Source organism: Neoarius graeffei, chromosome 22, assembly GCF_027579695.1.
Source record: "Neoarius graeffei isolate fNeoGra1 chromosome 22, fNeoGra1.pri, whole genome shotgun sequence".
In the NCBI taxonomy this organism is placed as follows: domain Eukaryota; kingdom Metazoa; phylum Chordata; class Actinopteri; order Siluriformes; family Ariidae; genus Neoarius; species Neoarius graeffei.
Window position 1 is genome coordinate 18206130 of NC_083590.1, and position 19305 is coordinate 18225434.

Consider the following 19305-nt stretch of genomic DNA (forward strand, 5'->3'; position numbering starts at 1 on the left):
GGGCGCCCCAGCAGGTAGTACCGGAGGGCAAGAACCGCCCACTTAATGGCCAGACACTCTTTCTCTATGGTGCTGTAGCGCCCCTCACGCACCGACAGCTTCCTGCTGATATACAGGACAGGGCGGTCCTCCCCCTCCACCTCCTGGGACAAAACTGCCCCCAGCCCTCTGTCCGGCGCATCGGTCTGCAACATAAAAGGGAGAGAAAAGTCAGGGGAGTGTAGAAGTGGCCCCCCACACAGTGCAGCCTTTACCTCTGAGAAAGCCCGCTGGCACTGCTCCGTCCACTGGACCGGATCTGGTGCCCCCTTTTTAGTGAGATCAGTCAGCGGGCTGGTGACGTCCGAATAATTAGGTATAAACCTGCGATAATAGCCAGCCAGCCCCAGGAACTGTCTCACCCCCTTTTTGGTCTTGGGCCTCGGGCAGGCCGCAATTGCTGCCGTCTTATTAATTTGGGGACACACCTGCCCGTTGCCCAAGTGGAAGCCCAGATACCGTACTTCCACCCGCCCAATCGCACACTTCTTTGGGTTGGCTGTGAGCCCCGCTCGCCTCAGCGACCTAAGGACGGCCCTCAGATGTTCGAGGTGCCGCTGCCAGTCATTGCTATAGATGATTATGTCATCTAAATATGCTGCCGCATATGTGGCGTGAGGGCGGAGGACTCTGTCCATCAGCCGCTGAAACGTTGCGGGGGCCCCAAACAGCCCAAACGGAAGGGTGACGAATTGGTGTAAACCAAACGGTGTGGAAAAGGCCGTTTTTTCTCGGGATAGTGGAGTCAAGGGGATCTGCCAATATCCCTTCGTTAAATCCAGTGTCGAATAAAAGCGAGCAGTGCCGAGTCGATCGAGCAACTCATCAATACGAGGCATTGGGTACGCGTCGAATTTAGACACCACGTTGACTTTTCTATAGTCCACACAGAACTGGACCGACCCGTCGGCCTTGGGTACCAAGACCACCGGGCTGCTCCAGTCACTGTAGGACTCCTCGACGATGCCCATTTCGAGCATGGTCTGAAGTTCTTCCCGAACCACCTTTTTTTTGTGTTCAGGTAGCCTGTAAGGGCGGCTACGCACTACCACCCCCGGGGGCGTCTCTATGTGGTGCTCTATGAGGTTAGTGCGACCGGGCAGGGGCGAGAACACATCCGAAAACTCGGTCTGCAACTGGGCGACCTCCGTGAGTTGGGTCGGGGAGAGGTGGTCTCCACAGGGGACCGGAGAGGTACGTGATGCCAATGTCCCTTTTTGAACCTCCGGCCCCAGCTCCGCCTTCTCTGGAACTACCGACACCAACGCCACAGGGACCTCCTCGTTCCAGAGTTTAAGCAGGTTGAGGTGGTAAATCTGTAGCGCCCCACCCCTGTCCGTTCGCCTCACCTCATAGTCGACGTCCCCGACTCGCCGTGTGACCTCAAAGGGTCCTTGCCACTTGGCGATCAATTTGGAGCTCGACGTGGGCAACAGTACGAGTACCTTATCTCCCGGAGTGAACTCTCTAAGGCGCGTACCCTTGTTGTACAGGCGGGCTTGCCGTTCCTGGGCCTGCCGCAAATTCTCCTGAGTTAGGTGGGTGAGCGTGTGGAGTTTTGCGCGCAGGTCCATAACGTACTGAATTTCGTTCTTACTTTGTGAAGGTCCCTCCTCCCAATTTTCCCGCAGCACGTCCAGGATGCCGCGCGGCTTACGCCCATATAATAATTCAAACGGGGAGAACCCCGTGGAGGCTTGGGGGACCTCTCGCACTGAGAACAGCAAGGGTTCGAGCCACTTATCCCAGTTACGTGCGTCCTCACTTACGAATTTTTTAATAATATTTTTGAGGGTGCGGTTGAATCGTTCCACTAAACCGTCCGTTTGTGGGTGATACACGCTGGTGCGGATCGGCTTAATCCCCAATAACCCATACAGTTCATCGCCCGCTTACCAGCCGGAACCGCGGAGTGGGTCCAGTGCCACCGCCCGGCGTCGCTGGATCAGGCAGTCGAGCTGGCGGAGGATCATCTGGCGGCTGTCCCGGACGGCAGGACAGAGATCAGGTTTTATAAATGGGCTTTATTGCCACACTTTTCAGTCTAACAATAATATGCACAGACACACAACCGGCGTCTGGTTCAGGGTTGAGCTTCCTCTGCTCTCGCTCTCCCTCCTGATATAGGGCGCAGTCACTGGGAAGACACACAAACAGGTTAATTGCTCTCAGGTGACATGATTCTGCCACTTACCTTCCCTGACTCCGCCCTCCTGTCACAGACCGGCGCTTGACCACGCCCCCGCTGCCACATACCCCCACCGCCCGACTCAGGCCGGGCGGCCGTCCGGCCTGCAGCCGACTCCCCCCCCCCCCCCCCCCTTGACGGGAGAGGAAGTCAGCCATGACCATCTGCGCCCCCGGCCTGTGGACCACCTTGAAATTAAATGGTTGGAGCGCCAGATACCAACGGGTGATCCGCGCGTTGGCATCTTTCATGCGGTGGAGCCACTGGAGGGGCGCGTGGTCCGAACAGAGGGTGAAAGGGCGCCCCAGCAGGTAGTACCGGAGGGCAAGAACCGCCCACTTGATGGCCAGACACTCTTTCTCTATGGTGCTGTAGCGCCCCTCACGCACCGACAGCTTCCTGCTGATATACAGGACAGGGCGGTCCTCCCCCTCCACCTCCTGGGACAAAACTGCCCCCAGCCCTCTGTCCGACGCATCGGTCTGCAACATAAAAGGGAGAGAAAAGTCAGGGGAGTGTAGAAGTGGCCCCCCACACAGTGCAGCCTTTACCTCTGAGAAAGCCCGCTGGCACTGCTCCGTCCACTGGACCGGATCTGGTGCCCCCTTTTTAGTGAGATCAGTCAGCGGGCTGGTGACGTCCGAATAATTAGGTATAAACCTGCGATAATAGCCAGCCAGCCCCAGGAACTGTCTCACCCCCTTTTTGGTCTTGGGCCTCGGGCAGGCCGCAATTGCTGCCGTCTTATTAATTTGGGGACGCACCTGCCCGTTGCCCAAGTGGAAGCCCAGATACCGTACTTCCACCCGCCCAATCGCACACTTCTTTGGGTTGGCTGTGAGCCCCGCTCGCCTCAGCGACCTAAGGACGGCCCTCAGATGTTCGAGGTGCCGCTGCCAGTCATTGCTCTCAGGTGACATGATTCTGCCACTTACCTTCCCTGACTCCGCCCTCCTGTCACAGACCGGCGCTTGACCACGCCCCCGCTGCCACAACGATATATATCTCGATATATTTAAATCTCCTCTAAAGGACCCCATGAAATCTAACTTTTACTCTTTACTGTTTTCACTACAATCCCTGCAGATTAAATAACATTCTTGGTTAACTTTACAGGTGGTTTTCAACAACACATTTTAAATGTTCATGTTAGTGATTAATCACAATTGAGTTGAAATAAGACTATTTTTATTCAACAAAGATGTGGCACAAACTGCAAAAACAATCTTGAAAATTGCAACAAAGGGGCAATACAATACAGAGCTGCTCAGAGCTCAAACCAATAAAGTGCAAGCTCAACACTGAGAAAGACATTTAGCCTAAATAAGAAAAGTGCTCTTTCATTAAATTATTTTTAAAAATAGATCTCCAAACTATTAACCTGACTACTGAGAACCACTGGAACATTCACAATAGAGAGAGAGATTGAGGGAGAGAAGAGAGAGATCTGCAAAACATAATTTTCCTCTTTGCACACCTTTGAACTGAATGTTTTCTGGCTCTGCCTCTCAGATGTGTATAATTCCGGTATTGCCTTCTCTGTAAAATGTCTGTGACCAGGCAACTCATGTTTGGGATCGAGTGTGTTTAGTAATTTTTGGAAGCCTGGTTTTTCCACTATACTAACTGGGATCATGTCTTCGGCAATGAAGTTAGTGATTGCATCCGTTATAGCTCTCCATCTCTGACTCGTTTTCTCATATGGGGGGCTTTGGAGAACGAGGCCGCTCTGGTCGTTTGTTTAGCTTGTGGGGGGGTTTTAGCTCGTGGGCAAGTAGTTCGGAGTTTAAGAGACTCTTCATACTGCAGGGTGACCACCTGTCCCGCATAGCGCGTGCGCGTACAGCATTTGAAGCCGAACTTATGCGTCCCGCAAATTCAGAACGTGTCCCGCATAATCGATGCTTGCTGAGGGGGATGTCGCTCTCCCCGGGCCACCCAGGCAGCCAAACGAATATTACTTGACATTTCAGCACACCACCGTCGCCACTATAGACTGTAGAACAAAACCACACACACACCCCTCACAACTGACTGGTTGTTGTCAACTTTTTGTTGTTGCCATGACACCGCACTCACGTGCACAGACAGTGACGAGGGACGCAGGTGCAACGCATGCATTGCTTTCATATTAAAAAATGGAGAAAGGTACCGGGGAGATGGCAGGTGAGGCACCGCCACCTCCAGTTAAAAAGCCACCCTCGTGGCTACAGCCCCGCCCCCTCAACGGAGACTCAGATCACTTAATTGTTTTCTTATGAAAATATAATGTATTATAGACGTATTAATAATTTGCATTTTCAAATACGAAATATTAAGTGGTTGCGCATTGCACAAAAATACATTTCACATAAATCACTACTAAAACTGGCACGGTAGAATAAATCTGATTGGTTGTTATGATTCTTACGTTGCAATCGTAGAATTCAACTGTATTAAGGTAGGATTATTTCAAAAAGCCTGAATTTAATATTAACCCTGTTTTAGACATATGTATCAATCCTAACTACTCGGGACTACTAGTTATTGTGGGTGTATGTGTGAAATGCTGACACAGCCGCGCACACACAGACCTGTGATAAGGACAAGGGGCGGGGTCGTGCGAGCGGGGGTTTTACATGTAGTCTACACTTACAAGTGCACTGTCTCTGCAATATCCTGTAACATGCAGTCAAGTTTACGGGAGTAGTCTTTCCCCTTCCGAATTAAACGAATTCAATCACAATATTGTGAATCCATTTTCTTTCTTTGTAGGCTAAGTTTATCTCCGTTTATGTTGGTGTATGTGTTCATATATGGTCCACTTTGTGCGCAAATAGCGTAAGAATATGTGTCGTTGACGTCACCCCCCATGCAGCGGGGGTGAAAATTCATCACTTTTGTCCCCTACACGCCTAAACTGGGATCGCGGATTAAGTGGTTAGCGTTGACTCGGTGCGAGTCAGGAAGGCAGCCGCGGGGTCTGTTGATTTTTTTAAATTATGATTTTGGCCGGCGGCACGGTGGTGTAGTGGTTAGCGCTGTCGCCTCACAGCAAGAAGGTCCTGGGTTCAAGCCCCGGGGCCGGCGAGGGCCTTTCTGTGCGGAGTTTGCATGTTCTCCCCGTGTCCGCGTGGGTTTCCTCCGGGTGCTCCGGTTTCCCCCACAGTCCAAAGACATGCAGGTTAGGTTAACTGGTGACTCTAAATTGACCGTAGGTGTGAATGGTCTGTGTCTATGTGTCAGCCCTGTGATGACCTGGCGACTTGTCCAGGGTGTACCCCGCCTTTCGCCCGTAGTCAGCTGGGATAGGCTCCAGCTTGCCTGCAACCCTGTAGAAGGATAAAGCGGCTAGAGATAATGAGATGAGATGAGATGATTTTGGCCGCGCTCCGGTTTCCCCCACAGTCCAAAGACATGCAGGTTAGGTTAACTGGTGACTCTAAATTGAGCGTAGGTGTGAATGTGAGTGTGAAAGGCTCCAGCTTGCCTGCGACCCTGTAGAACAGGATAAAGCGGCTAGAGATAATGAGATGAGATGAGATTTTGGCCACCTTACTTGCATTGACGTTTTGTTTTCATGCCGCGGAGCTATTTGTATGTATTTTAAATGTAAAGGACTTGCCTGTAGGTTTGTGTGTGTTGTTTTATGTTTGGCATCTTTCCGGTTGTACCGCGTGTCTGTGAGAAAATCGGAGGGGAGGGGTAACAGGTGGGCACGGGGGTTGATAAAGCGCAACTGCCGTGGTAATGTATCACATGATTTTCCCGTACCTACTAAAGCAACCTTCGGGGCCGTGGTGGTTTTGTGGTTGGCGCAGTTAATTGTTTGAAACACGTTGTCAGACCGCCATCACTACTACACACTATATGAAAAATATTTGCCCCCTTGCGATTTCTAATTGCCCCCTTAGTAAACTGTTCCTGGCGCCGGGCCTGCTCAGACTCAATATTATATTATGATTGATTTAAAGTGAATAAATTGTAATGGAAAATAAATAAAATTGAGTAGCTTAAGTAAATCATAAGTGGAAGTGTGTCTGTCAAGTCATAATTGAATGGTCAAAATATTATGAATGTTTATTTAAAAAAAAAAACACATTTGGTGGCCTGTTCATGACCATACATCACCAATAACAGCAGATTAGGGTATCATTGATATACCATGCAGGGCCGGTTCTGGAGGGGTAGCAACGGTAGCATTTGCACCCGGGACTGGTGTGGAGAGGGGCCCCAAAAAATAAGATAAAATAAAAAATAAAGAGTTCTCTCTGCTCCTGAATAAGTGCATTACTGAGTGTCTCTGAGCAAAGGAGAGCCTGAACATTGCAACCTCCCTATTGGCTGTTTATTGGTTGTTTGTAAAAATGTATCAATTGTTGCCCTTCCCACGGGAATCATCGCGGGCTCGAGAGACGAGACCTGACGAGTTCGTTGGTAGCAGAACAAAATGTCTGGACACAAATCGGGTTTTCAGAAAAGGAAAGAAAATAAACGCAGGGTCGAAAATACAAAAAAGGAGGCAGAAAATGCAAAACGAGTATACTGTATACTTCTTGGCTTAGTAGACGAACAGAAGAAATCGAGGACACAGGGATGGTTACTTTTTAAGGCAGCCCGCCGTGGCTGCGCAGGCTGTCAGTTGTGTCATTGAACGTTTACTTTTTAAGGCAGCCTGCCATGGCTGCAGGCTTATTTATTATAGCCCATTTAGTTAAAATAGTTGATGTAAAATGTTTATAGTTATGTGATAGTTGTCCTGATTTAGACTGGTGTGTGTGTGTGTGTTTTTTTTTTTTTTTTGGGGGGGGTTGCGCGATGTTGCACCCGGGCCCAGATTAGGGCAGAACCGGCCCTGATACCATGTAAGGTAGTATGTGCTAGAAATGGGTAAACCACTATCTGTGAGTCTTCCAGCGGCCGGCGCAGCGCAGTGGGGGCGGCGTCCCACATTGTCCCTCAAAAACATACCCCTTGTCCCCCCTTGGGCTTATGAGCAGGTGGTCACTCTATCATACTGTACCGGGTGAGTTTCAGGTGATGGAACATATTTGTCATGCTGCTGCCTTTCGTGATGACAGGTTTTTTTTTTTGCACACTTTAGAAACTGGCATTTGCTGTTCCACGTCCTCCTCGCGATATCCAAAAAAATGCCAGTTGACTGACCCCTTGCTAGTTCTTTTAAGAAGTAATTTGTCGCTGAAATTGCCAGAGCTTACACGGTAGCCTATGCAACACCAGAGATTGCATGAACTGAGTCAGCGCTGTAAACCGGAACCAGGAAATCTTCCCGCCGGCAGTGTTGCCAGATGCTGCTAACGTTTTCCAGCTCAAAATATGTTCAAAACCCGCCAAAATGCACTTAAAACCGCCCAATCTGGCAACACAACCGAAACTAGAAAATCTTCCCTGAAGTTCCTTTCAGCACCGAGATGTCGCCCGGGATTGGTTGGCGAGTGCATGACGTTATTGTTTTCTTTACCCTTAGGCAGCCTCTCATGTTACTGCCTGAGGGACAGGGAGAAAAACACCGGAAAAGGTTTTAAACAAACACAAGTCGGAATATGACCATAAAATACTCAATAGTTACGTTATAATAATTTTATGTATCGCACACAGAGTTTTCGCGATATATCGAGTATATTCAATATATCGCACAGCCCTAACGTCAACGATTGGTCAAATTTGCGGGAAAGTTGCGGTGATTGGATATAATTGCAACACCGCCCTGAATTCGCGGGGATTGGTTGAATTTGCGTTGAAGTTGCAAATCGCAACATCCCGAAATCCTGGAGGGTCTGATATTCTGTTTAATCCGACTTTTTCCTCCCAGCTGTCGTTTAATGCTGTTTGTTGTTTAGTAAAATTAATTTAAAATTAAATCTGAAAGCAGAAGATGGAGTCAGTCAGAGTCTCCAAAATGTCCCGTCTGAGTGCATGAGAGTGATTGTAAATGAGCACCTCGTCTCCTTGTGACACCCTGCTGTCTCTGACTTCATCTTACTGCTTTTGTCTGAATAAGATGATCACGGCTTTTTCCCCGTTTCTGATCAGCAGCACACTTTCTTCCCAACTCTCCTCAAAACTCAGTAAAATGATCATCTTTAACGCCACACTGCCACAAATATGTGATTTAAGGAGCCACTTTACTCACTCTGACACTCCTTCCTGCTCTCCACCTCCACACCGTGTCTTCTGTCGTTCCTGTAAAATTCACCTCGGCTTCTTCTTAAAGTCTGCACTTAAATCTGCATGTAGAACAAGAGATCAAACCCACCGCAGTGTTAGTTACTGTTTAAAAAGCTCCAAAGCCTGTGATTGGATAAGAGCAGTGATGTGATGGGAAACGTCTGCTCACTTTCCTGTTAGATCTTGGGGAAGTTCTTGTTTGTTGTAGCTAGATATTAGAACACAATTCTTATACAAGTCTGAATTTTTTTTTTCCTCCCAGGTTTTGGTGAACATCTGTGTGTGAGATGAAGACTCTGGTGTTCCTGCATTTCCATGTTGGGGAACAGACAACACCATTCATAAACACGTCAGTCATTTAGTTCTAACAAATGAAAGAGACTCGGAGACGTGGTCAGTGTGTGTTCATGGTGCACAGTGAATCAGACTGCACACAATTCTACACTGAATGTGGAACAACTTGTGATCTGCATGAAACTGTCTGGACCTCAGTCCCTTAAAAACCCTGAAAGAGCAGGTGAAAAAGCACAGGGACTCGAGCTGAACCCAGTCAGTGGAAGAGGGAGCTGAAATGGACAGGAACAGTTTCAGGACATTGGTGGGATTCTCACCTGACAGGATCGGCATTTGGGGAGTTAATTTGAGGAAGCCCCGAGGAGACTCACTACAAGGCACATTTATCACTTTGTCCTTTGTTTGGTATTTAATATGCACTCACTGAGCACTTTATTAGGAACACGTGTACACTTCCACATTCATGCAGTTCTCTAATCAGTGGTTTTGACCATGGCGTGATTGTTGGTGCCAGACGGGCTGGTTTGAGTATTTCTATAACTGTTATTCTCCTGGGATTTTCACACAGAACAGTCTCAGAATGGTGCAAGAAAGAAAAAAAATATCCAGTGAGCAGCGGTTCTATGGATGGAACCGTCTTGTTGAGAGGAGTCACCGAAAAATGGCCAGACTGGTTTGAGCTGACAGAAAGGCTACAGTAACTCGGATAACCACTCTGTACAATTGTGGTGAGCAGAAAAGCATCTCAAAATGCAGAACACACTGAACACTGAGGTGGATGACCACGTCGGGTTCCACTTCTGTCAGCCAAGAACAGAAAGCTGAGGCTGCAGTGGCACAGGATCTCCACAACTGGACAGGTGAAGAGTGAAAAAACGTAGCCTGATCTGATGAACCTCAGTTCGTGCTGAGGCTAACAGATGGTGGGGTCAGGATTTGGCATCAACAGCATGAATTAGTGTTCCTAATAATGTGCTCTGTGACTAGTTTAGATCTTTTTGTTCCAGGATCAGAACTCATCTGTTCTTTATTTTCTCTGATACCTGATCCTGATTTTTTTTTTTTTTACTGATATCAGCCGATCAAATCCGACACAGTGCTATCGCAGTGCTGTCCCTTTCACTTCAGTCTACACTACTTATGTACTATGTTACATAATCATATCAGTCAGATACATTTTGAAAAAATATAGAAGTAGTGCATTTATTTGTGTTGTATGAATTTAGTTTATGTATTAAATGGAATTAACAACAAATCTCCAATAGTTATTGAAAATAAATTTATGCAAACAGCAAAATAACTTCTTTGGGTTTTATGTTTTTCTTGATATTTTAGGTGTAATGGTATTTTAAAACGCTTCATTCATTCAATTTTATGTACAGTCCAGTGAGATAAAGTGAGGGCATTGTATGAATTTATGTAACTGCAGAGTCAATTTATTTCTTTTGTGCTTTTCACAATAGACATTGTAGCAAAGCAGCTTTCCATAAAATCAGATTTTAAACATAAGAACTAATAAATTGATCCCTAATGAGTAATCCTGAGGCAACGATCGTGAGGAAAAACTCTGAGAGAACATAAGGAAGAAACATTGAGAGGACCCAGACTCAATATGGAACCCATCCTCATTTGGCTGATAACAGAGAGCATGATTTATAAAGGCAGGGCCCTAGAGCAGGAGAGGTCAGCATCACTGGTATCTCAGGAGTGACGTGTGTACCTCAAGAGAGAAACACAGGTTGTTGGGTCTGAGCATTGTCAGGTAACGGTTAAGAAATGTGTGTTGAGTGCAAGCAGGAACCCCAGCAAGATTCACTATGACAGTATAACTAAAAGGGAGAGCGAGAAGCATGGATTAAAGTTTTGCGTCGCTACGACGGATTTCCGTCAACTGGGAGCGCTAAAGGTCAATAATGAGAGTGATGCAGATCCGAGGAAGAAAAAAATGGAGTGGGGGGGTAGGCCCATAGGTCTGACACCGATGTGATTTAGAACTTCACCAAGCTGCTGTGATTGCCTGTTGTTGAACCCTTTCTAGTGCTATGTTTTGGCCCTTTTCCACTACCCTTTTTCAGCTCACTTCAGCCCGACACGGCTCGCGTTTCGACTACCAAAAACCAGCACGACTCAGCTCGCTTCAGCCCTGCTTAGCCCCTAAAACTCGCACCGTTTTGGAGTGGGGCTGAAGCGAGCCAAAGCGAGCCGAGTGGGGCTAGGGGCGTGAGCAGACACTCCCCTGTGCACTGATTGGTTAGGAGGAGGGTCCTCACATGCCCACACACGCCCCGCGAGCGCGCTGGGATCTGTAAACACCGTAAACCCGGAAGGAGAAGAATTACAAGAATTTCTGAAGCCTTATGCGCCTCGCCTCATCTATACGCTCTTGCCAGTATCTGTTGGCGTTAAGCCACAGCACCAAGACCAGCAACACTAACGACTCCATGTCCTCCATGTGTATTGTTTACTATTCGGGTCGTGAGACTACCGCTTAAAAGCTCACTGATGTCACTGTTTGCGCCGCTTAACGACATCACGTGACGTCCACCCACTTTCGCTAACTCCACCCAATGTGTCCACCCACTTCCAGCCAGCACGGTTCAGCGCGGTTGTAGTCGAAATGCAACTCCAACAGCCCCGCTCAGCACGGCACGGCTCAGCCGCGTTTGTAGTGGAAAAGCGGCATTAGAGTGTATGTAAAGGAATAAGTTGTTGCGCTGCATAAACAGATGCGGTCTTACAATAGAGGCGAAGTAGGCAATTGCCTTGGGCCCCTCCAACTTTCCCATTCGGCAGGGGCCCCAGACCAGCTGCCCCTTCCCGAATCTGCTGGGAATTTGGGGGCCTTTGGACAGCGATCCATTCCTAAGCCATTGTGTTTGTAAATTGTAATTTTGTATGTTTAAATCGGAAACTAAGACAAAAAACTAAAATACAAAGGAATGAAGTATTTGTAAACCCCCCCCCCCCCCCCGTTTGTGTTGAAATGGACTATTCCATGCAATGATCGCGCGAGTCCGAGAACATTGCGCGACGAACGTGAACTGAACCTGAGTGAGTGAATTCAGGGAACTTCTAATAGCGACTGTGCTGAATTGTTTTGAACTTGTGATCAGCGAAATGAAGCGCCACTTTCCAAGTGGTGCTACGAAAAGGAGGAAGCGGGATGAGGCGAAATCAAAGAATGATGCACTTCCCAAGCTTACAACTTTCTTTAATGTGTCAACACCGTCGGTTGACTCGGATGTTGTAGCGGAGCAGGAGGAGCTGCTGTTGATTCAGGAGGGGAGCGAGCGGCATCAAGCTCCAACACAGCAGACGAGCAGCAGACTAATCATTCTGAAAAAAAAAAAAAAACGTAGCGGAGGTGGTGAGCGCGTGTCCCGTTTCTGTTGACCACCACGAAGAAAATGACTCTCTCATTCATTCACTCACTCTCTCTCTCACACACAGAACACTCTCTCTCTCTCTCACACTGTCTCATTCTCTCTCACTCACTGACACATACATTCACATGGATATGGAGTTGCTGCCAAATGCCACCTCACCTCCCCTCACTCACACACACTCTCACAAACACTAACTTACTCACACACACAAACACTAACTCACTCACACACACAAACACTCACTCACTCATACACACACACACTCACTCATACACACACACACTCTCTCACACACACACACACACACACACTCTCACACACACAAACACTAACTCACACACATAACTATGTACATAGTTTTATTTATAGAATGTTTGAAATGTTCTGATCTTTAAAAAAAATAAACAGTGCTGGTTTTCCTGGCATTTTGGCAAAGACAGATGTTATCTGAAATCTTATTCTCTGTTGGGTTCCATCAGGACTATTAGTTTGTGCAGTGCTAAACTTTTTGTGTTCTCTGCTTTCCATCTTCATTTTGGAGTAAAGAAGTGTATGCAGGGTTTAAAGGGGAATGGTTTTTTTTTCTCCTCTCCAACCTTTACTTCCCTATAGATTAGCTTTACCTGCCTATCCACCATGCAGTTGGTACATTTTTTTTGTTGTTTCGGATCGGATGAGGGGAGCCCCATACATACCTTCGCCTGGGGCCCCCAATTTGCTAAATCCGCCACTGGGCATAAATAAATAAATGAAATAAAGCCTCCGCTACTGTCTAGTCCCGGGGAGGCTCGGCGTAGGCAGCGAGCCGCGGTGCTCGGCTTGAGTTTCGTTTCTATCGGCGGCTCCAGACCGACTTTGCACGCTCGTAACTCGGCCAGGGGAGGTCCCAGCCTCCCCAAACTTGGCAGCCAGCGATTCACCCCGAGGTGCACGGATGTGAAATCTCCGCGTTTCCGCGGAAATCCGCGTTTTTCAAATTGCCTTTCCGCGTAAAAAATCGTTTTCCGCGTTTTCTAAAATTAAAAAAATATATATATATATTCGGTAAAGTCTGGCGCGAAACTTTTCCGGATTTTACTAAGCGGAAGTGACGAAAGCTCCTTACAGCGATCTGATCATTATCGCTGTGTGGAGAGGAGTCGCTATTGTACATGCACTGCTACGAGTATGAATGAAAATGGCAGCATTGTCTGTGAAGTCCAATGTCACGAAAATAGATTCTGGCATTGAAAATAAGTGGCGTTGGGACTGGTTAGAGCGCAAAGCTCCCGATGGAAGTGTTTTTAAGTTTGGTTTTTGAAAAACTCAACAAGAAAGGAATCGCACGTTGCAAATTGTGTTGCTGTGAACTGAACTACGGACGGCGTGGATTTGTGACTCTCAGTGGACACGTGAAAAGCGAAAAACACAGGAGTCGAGTTGAGATTCAGAAGACTAACTATGCATTGCCAGGTAGGCATCAATAATAATAATAATAATAATAATGTTTTATCCTACGTATTAAAAACATTACCTTCACTGTTACTTTTTGAATGAAATTTTTAGTTCTCTGAAAATAATGTGATAATTCCAATCTAATTTATCACTAGCACATTTAATATTTACAGATACATTTGAACAATGATTAGGTTTAATCTGAAATTATATTGCAAGTATAAACTTCACAGAAAGTGTGGAATTTTATTTAGCCATTAATTTTTCAGGTGTTAGGTCTGATTGAAGAGAGTAAGTACATGTACTATGAACTGGTGGCAGGGTTTAAATTTTATTGCTAGTTATGTAAGGCCACATAAAATTATATTCTTGTTCCTCATAATCATTACAGCCCGAACCAAAAAAAATTGACCCACCATAAACATTTTTTTTTTTACACTGGTAATTTAGCGTCATGCCTCTGAAACCAGAGTCTGCTCCAACCATTCCAATTTTTCGTGTTTTATCCCCCACATAGCAGAAAAATAAAACAAAATAAAATAAAAATAAAATAAGCCCGTCCTATCCATTTTGAGGAAAAATAGTGATGAGAAACAAGAAATTATTTTCATATGGCCTAACATGACATTTGTAGTGGTGGTAGTTTGGTATCAATGGTAACATTTTTCAGACTTAAGGCCAGACACGGCACCCCAAACCTGAAACATGACACTTTTTTCTCATTTTCAAAATTTTTTTGTAAAGTTCTGAAACATGTATCACTAAAGCACCATGAAATTTGACCAAAACATTTTTTAAACTGAAATGTGCTAATTTAGAAATTTTACATTTTATGTGCTTAAAATGTCACCATTTTAAGTCCTTTTTACAAAAATTTTCGTGGGGGAGACCCCCCAGACCCCCACCAATGGGAGGGCACACCCTCCCATACCCTCCCCAGGACAACTTCGTTGTCGTGACGACCCCTTCGGGGTCGTCTGTTGAGCCTAAAAATTTTCCTCTTTTTTTTAAATTTGTCACTCACATCCCTGGAGGTGAGCCGCGGCGCTCCGCACAAAAGGTCAGAAAACAGTGGAAGCGAATACTCCGAAGCTCAAAATTCAGGAAAGTGGCTCCGGTGTCGCAAGTGCACAAGAACAGTTATTTGAAAGTTAACCGAATGAATTTGTGCGTGCGCGTGCGATTTCATGAAGAACCGGGACAATTGGCATTCGGTGAAAGATTCACACCTCTGACTCATTATATTCGCGCGCGCCCTCTCGCCCACTGCTGCTTCGTTTTCCCGATTTACACGCGTGTCTGAAGATGGAGTTTTCAGAAATCTCCACTCTGCCCAGAGTTTGCGAAAGTAGCTGTTTTCAGTGACTGAAACCTCCGTATACAGTACCAGTCAAAAGTTTGGAAACACCTTCAAATTCGATGTTTTTATTTTTACATTTTTTTCCTACATTGTAAATGAATACTGAAGTCATCCAGACTATGCAGCAACACGTAAGGAATCATTTAGTAAACTTTAAAATGTTAATCAAACCAAAATGTTTTAGATTTTAGATTCTTAAAGTAGGCACCTTTTGCTTTGATTACAGCTTTGCACACTCTTGACATTCTCTCAATCAGCTTCATGAGGTCATCACTCGAAATGGCTTTCCAACAGTCTTGAAGGAGTTCCCAGTATTGGTGGGACATGGCGATTCATTTCCGCCAGTTCGTTCATGTCGGTCAGTTCAGCAAAGAAATTCGTTCGTTCAGTTCGTTCACTCGTTCATTTTGATGACGTCACACCAAAGCGGCACAACAATGGCTGTCGTCCGAAGTTTAGTTCATCTTGAGTGAACGAGAGGCGGCAGAGGTGCCATCCACAATAGATTTTCATACATTACAATGTGCTTGAGAAAAAGATGGAAGAAAAACATTATCCTAGCATTATCTGAAAAAGACTACATAAACAAAGCTCTGAAAGTTAATTAAATGTAGATGAGAATAAAGCTGTTTTTATATTTATTATATTTATTTTAGTAGAGCCATGGTCTGCCGGCTATGCAGTTGTTCTCTCAAACCCATTAAGCAAAAAAAAAATTGCTTATTTAACAGCAACACTCATTTCAGAGAATAAACAACTTTACAAGTCATCGTATTCAGCGAACAGTAGCCTGCGATGTCTCTCTGCTGCATTCATGATCATTCATTGTTTGGCCTGGTCATGGACATGGAAACGGTTGTTATGCACGAACATTCGATTGACGTCACGTCTAGCGAGACCTTTTCCAGCTGTTCGAGCAAGAGACCTCCTTGCAGACTGTTTCATGCAGTTGTTCAAACCCATTAAGTAACACCCATTTTGCTCATATTCAACAGCAACACTCATTACAAAGAACAAACCACTTTATTACAAATTGCATTAACATTAAAAAAACGAACACAGTATGCCGCGATCTCCAGAGCCACGTTCTTCATTGTTCATCACAGTCATGGAAACCGTTGCTATGCGCCCAGCCCAGTATGGCAGCAGGCAGGCTGGCTGCTGGCTGTTCGTTCGTTCGCGAACTGCTGAGCTCGTTCACTGTGAACTGAAATGTATTGCTGAGTGAGAGCTCTAAATTGTAAACTAAAGACCTGGCATGTGTCAACGCTCTGATAATAGGGCTCAGATAGCCCTTAAAGAAGTAAAGTGGCGCTGCTCTGCACAGATCAAAATGCAAGTTGGACGCCCTTCTGCTACTGAACAGATCCTGCTGATTCGCCAACGACCGAGATTCAGCGACCGCCCTGCTGCCAGCGAGCAGAGACTGCTGATTCGCCAACGACCGAGAACGAGAGGCAGCGCGAACTAGTTCTAGTCGTTCACTTCGAAGACTCGTTCAAAAAGAACGGTTCGTTCGTGAACGACACACCACTAGTTCCCAGAGGTGCTGAGCACTCGTTGGCTGCTTTGCCACTAATATTAGGATTGTTAAATTCTACAACTAAGCATTGCTAGCTTAAAAGATTCTCCTTTTGTGACCTGTAATTAGTAAAATACTCTAGATATGAGACCAGAGACTATCTTGAATCAAGTTGACGACACGTGTAGCATTGCAACAAGTTTATTTTTTTTCCCATTTCAACATTCAAACATTAAAACATCTCTTAAGATTCCACTTCCCCAGGACCTCAGGCATCAAAAAAAAAAAAAGTCTACGCATTTTGACTTACAGTGCTTAGACAACGCCAAAGCAACAGTGCATTTTGGGGGCACTGACTATTCATGTGTACGAGGGGTTTACAAGATCAGGCACAAAAAAAAAAACACTGAACTTAACTCACAGCATTCCAAAAAGACCTCACTAAAATGCCCTCCACTCACTCATAGCCTTTTTGAAGGCACTTGTCTGGTCTAGAGTATGTACAGCATCTAGAAGGAGCTCACTCTGAATGACTGAGAAAACAGTCGCAGTAAACTTAGGATATGTAAGGTGGAGTTGAATTGTAATGAAAGATTCAAACATTTCAGTAAAGTTCATTTATTCCCAAAACAAGCATGCTTTGTTTTTTTCTTGAAACAAGATGAACTGCATTTGACAAATGTCCAAAATGTACTTACTTGTTTTTAAAAAAAACTTGCTTTATTTTCAAAGGTGCTCCAAATAAGACTTTTTCAAGACATTTTGTCTATACAAGATTTTCAAGATGGACTGTCTAAAAACTAGCCTTTCTAGCTAAATGAGGTTTTGCTTGTTGGGCAATTATGTCTTATAATAAGGGTGGCTAGATGTTTTGACTTGAAAATAGACAAATAAAACATCCTAAGATTTTTATTTTTTGCAGTGTGAGTAGTTCTTGGCATAATATGGATTAGAACAGTACTCAAATAGGGCCATTCACTGTATACCAACTCTACCTCTTCACAACACAACTGATGATCTCAAACACATTAAGAGGTCAAGAAATTCAAGAAATTAACTCTTGACAAGGCACAGCTGTAAACTGAAAGCCATTCCAGGTGACTACCTCGTAAAGCTGACTGAGAAAATGCAAAGATGTGCAAAGCTGTCATCTAAGCAAAAGGTGCCTACTTTGAAGAATCTAAAATATAAAACATATTCTGGTTTGATTAACACTTTTTTGTTTACCAAATAATTCCATAGATATTTCTTCATAAAGTCGATGACTTTAGTATTAATCTACAATTCAGAAAGTTTTAAAATAATGAAAAACCACTGAATTAGAGGCGTTTCAAAACTTTTGACTGGTACTGTAGGTGTGAATGAGAGGTGCAACCAAATAAATATGCGTTTTTTTTATCCGGCTACATGTAGGCTATCACTGCGCAAAGCCTCTAATGTTGAAATGGTAGTAATATTTGTTAAAATAATAGTAGGCTAATTTCCACATTAATTGGTAAAATGGCGCAAGGGATGTGATGGGGATGGCCATTTTTTAAGGGGGATGATTTGAGATTTTTATTTCAGAAGGGGGATGCCATCCCCTCACATCCCCCCTCAACTTGAGTACTGCGTATAAGGCCATATTTCACCTGACATAGGCCCTTCGATTTCCATCACTAGAGCGCATCAAATTACTTTCGGTTTTGCCAGCATGGACACGCTTCTTTTAAATGAAGGCACAGATGTGTCAGACATCGACAAAATGGTAAAGAATAAGTGGAGATGGGCTTGGCTAAATGAAATGGGCAATAATGGCAAGCTCCTGCTGCTGTGCCAAGGAAAAAGAAACAAAAGCAGGCATCCGGTGTTGCCAAACTAGATGCCTTTGGCTTCACTACGAAGAAGCAGAAAAAGTGAACTTTCACTTTACTTTTCTTGTTTCCTGGCTTTATTTCAACAGATTTTCCTATTTTTCTTTCTGTTCCACTCTTTTGAAAGCATGGTTCAAGTTCGACTGCACTTGCACTTTTCTCTGAACCACTGTTGTGCATTACTAAAGTATTGTTGAAATAAATTTGCACTTTGCGCTGAAAACTTGATGTTTCATCATGAATAGCCAGTAATGACAATGGTAAAGTCTTGCCTTAGCTTTAGTCATTGTTAAAATTATGTAAATGTACTAGAAGTAGGGGCCGAGGGGATAATGGACAACACGGCGTTTAAAATTTGACGCATCGCTGACGTGGTAGGGACCAACGACATGGAGCTTTTTTTTTTCAGTCAGATGATTTTTTTTTTTGCTTTAATCCATGGAGAAGGTAACACTGATATGAGGGAGCCCTGGGACGTAAAGCCGCCACCGCAGTGTGTGCATGAGGTCTTGACTGTGCAGTTGAGAGTTGAGTTCATGGATCTCATCCCCTAAAAAGTTCACTTCCACACACCAGGGATTACAAACGATCAATTCCATACAAACATGACCTCCTCACCCTGTGTGTGTCCTGTGTCAGCTGTCCCAGTCTGAAAACCAAATGTCACAAATATTCCTTTTCTTTTTACATTCATGTTAGATTAATTTCTCAGTTTAATTTCCAGTCAGGGGTGGCACAGTGGTGTAGTGGTTAGCGCTGTTGCCTCACAGCAAGAAGGTCCTGGGTTCGAGCTCAGTGGCCGACGAGGGCCTTTCTGTGTGGAGTTTGCATGCTCTCCCCATGTCCGCGTGGGTTTCCTCCGGGTGCTCCGGTTTCCCCTACAGTCCAAAGATATGCAGGTTAGGCTAATTGGTGGCTCTAAATTGACCGTAGGTGTGAATGTGAGTGTGACTGGTTGTCTGTGTCTATGTGTCAGCCCTGCAATGACCTGGTAACTTGTCCAGGGTGTATCCCCCTCTCGCCCATAGTCAGCTGGGATAGGCTCCAGCTTGCCCGCGACC

The 19305-nt window shown here is 45.4% G+C and overlaps 2 protein-coding genes across 26 annotated transcripts in view; both read left to right on the forward strand.

The window, feature by feature from the left end:
* LOC132870728 (NLR family CARD domain-containing protein 3-like) overlaps positions 1–9897 on the forward strand; it is a 65029-nt gene extending 55132 nt beyond the window's left edge. The window contains exon 9 of the mRNA XM_060904546.1: positions 8658–9897. Within this exon, the coding sequence (XP_060760529.1) occupies positions 8658–8667 (10 nt within the window). The 3' untranslated portion in view covers positions 8668–9897. The remainder of the gene's footprint in view (positions 1–8657) is intronic.
* The window catches only part of LOC132870726 (protein NLRC5-like), a 930547-nt gene that overhangs the window by 457373 nt on the left and 453869 nt on the right, over positions 1–19305 (forward strand). The gene's annotated exons all lie outside the window — the stretch shown is intronic.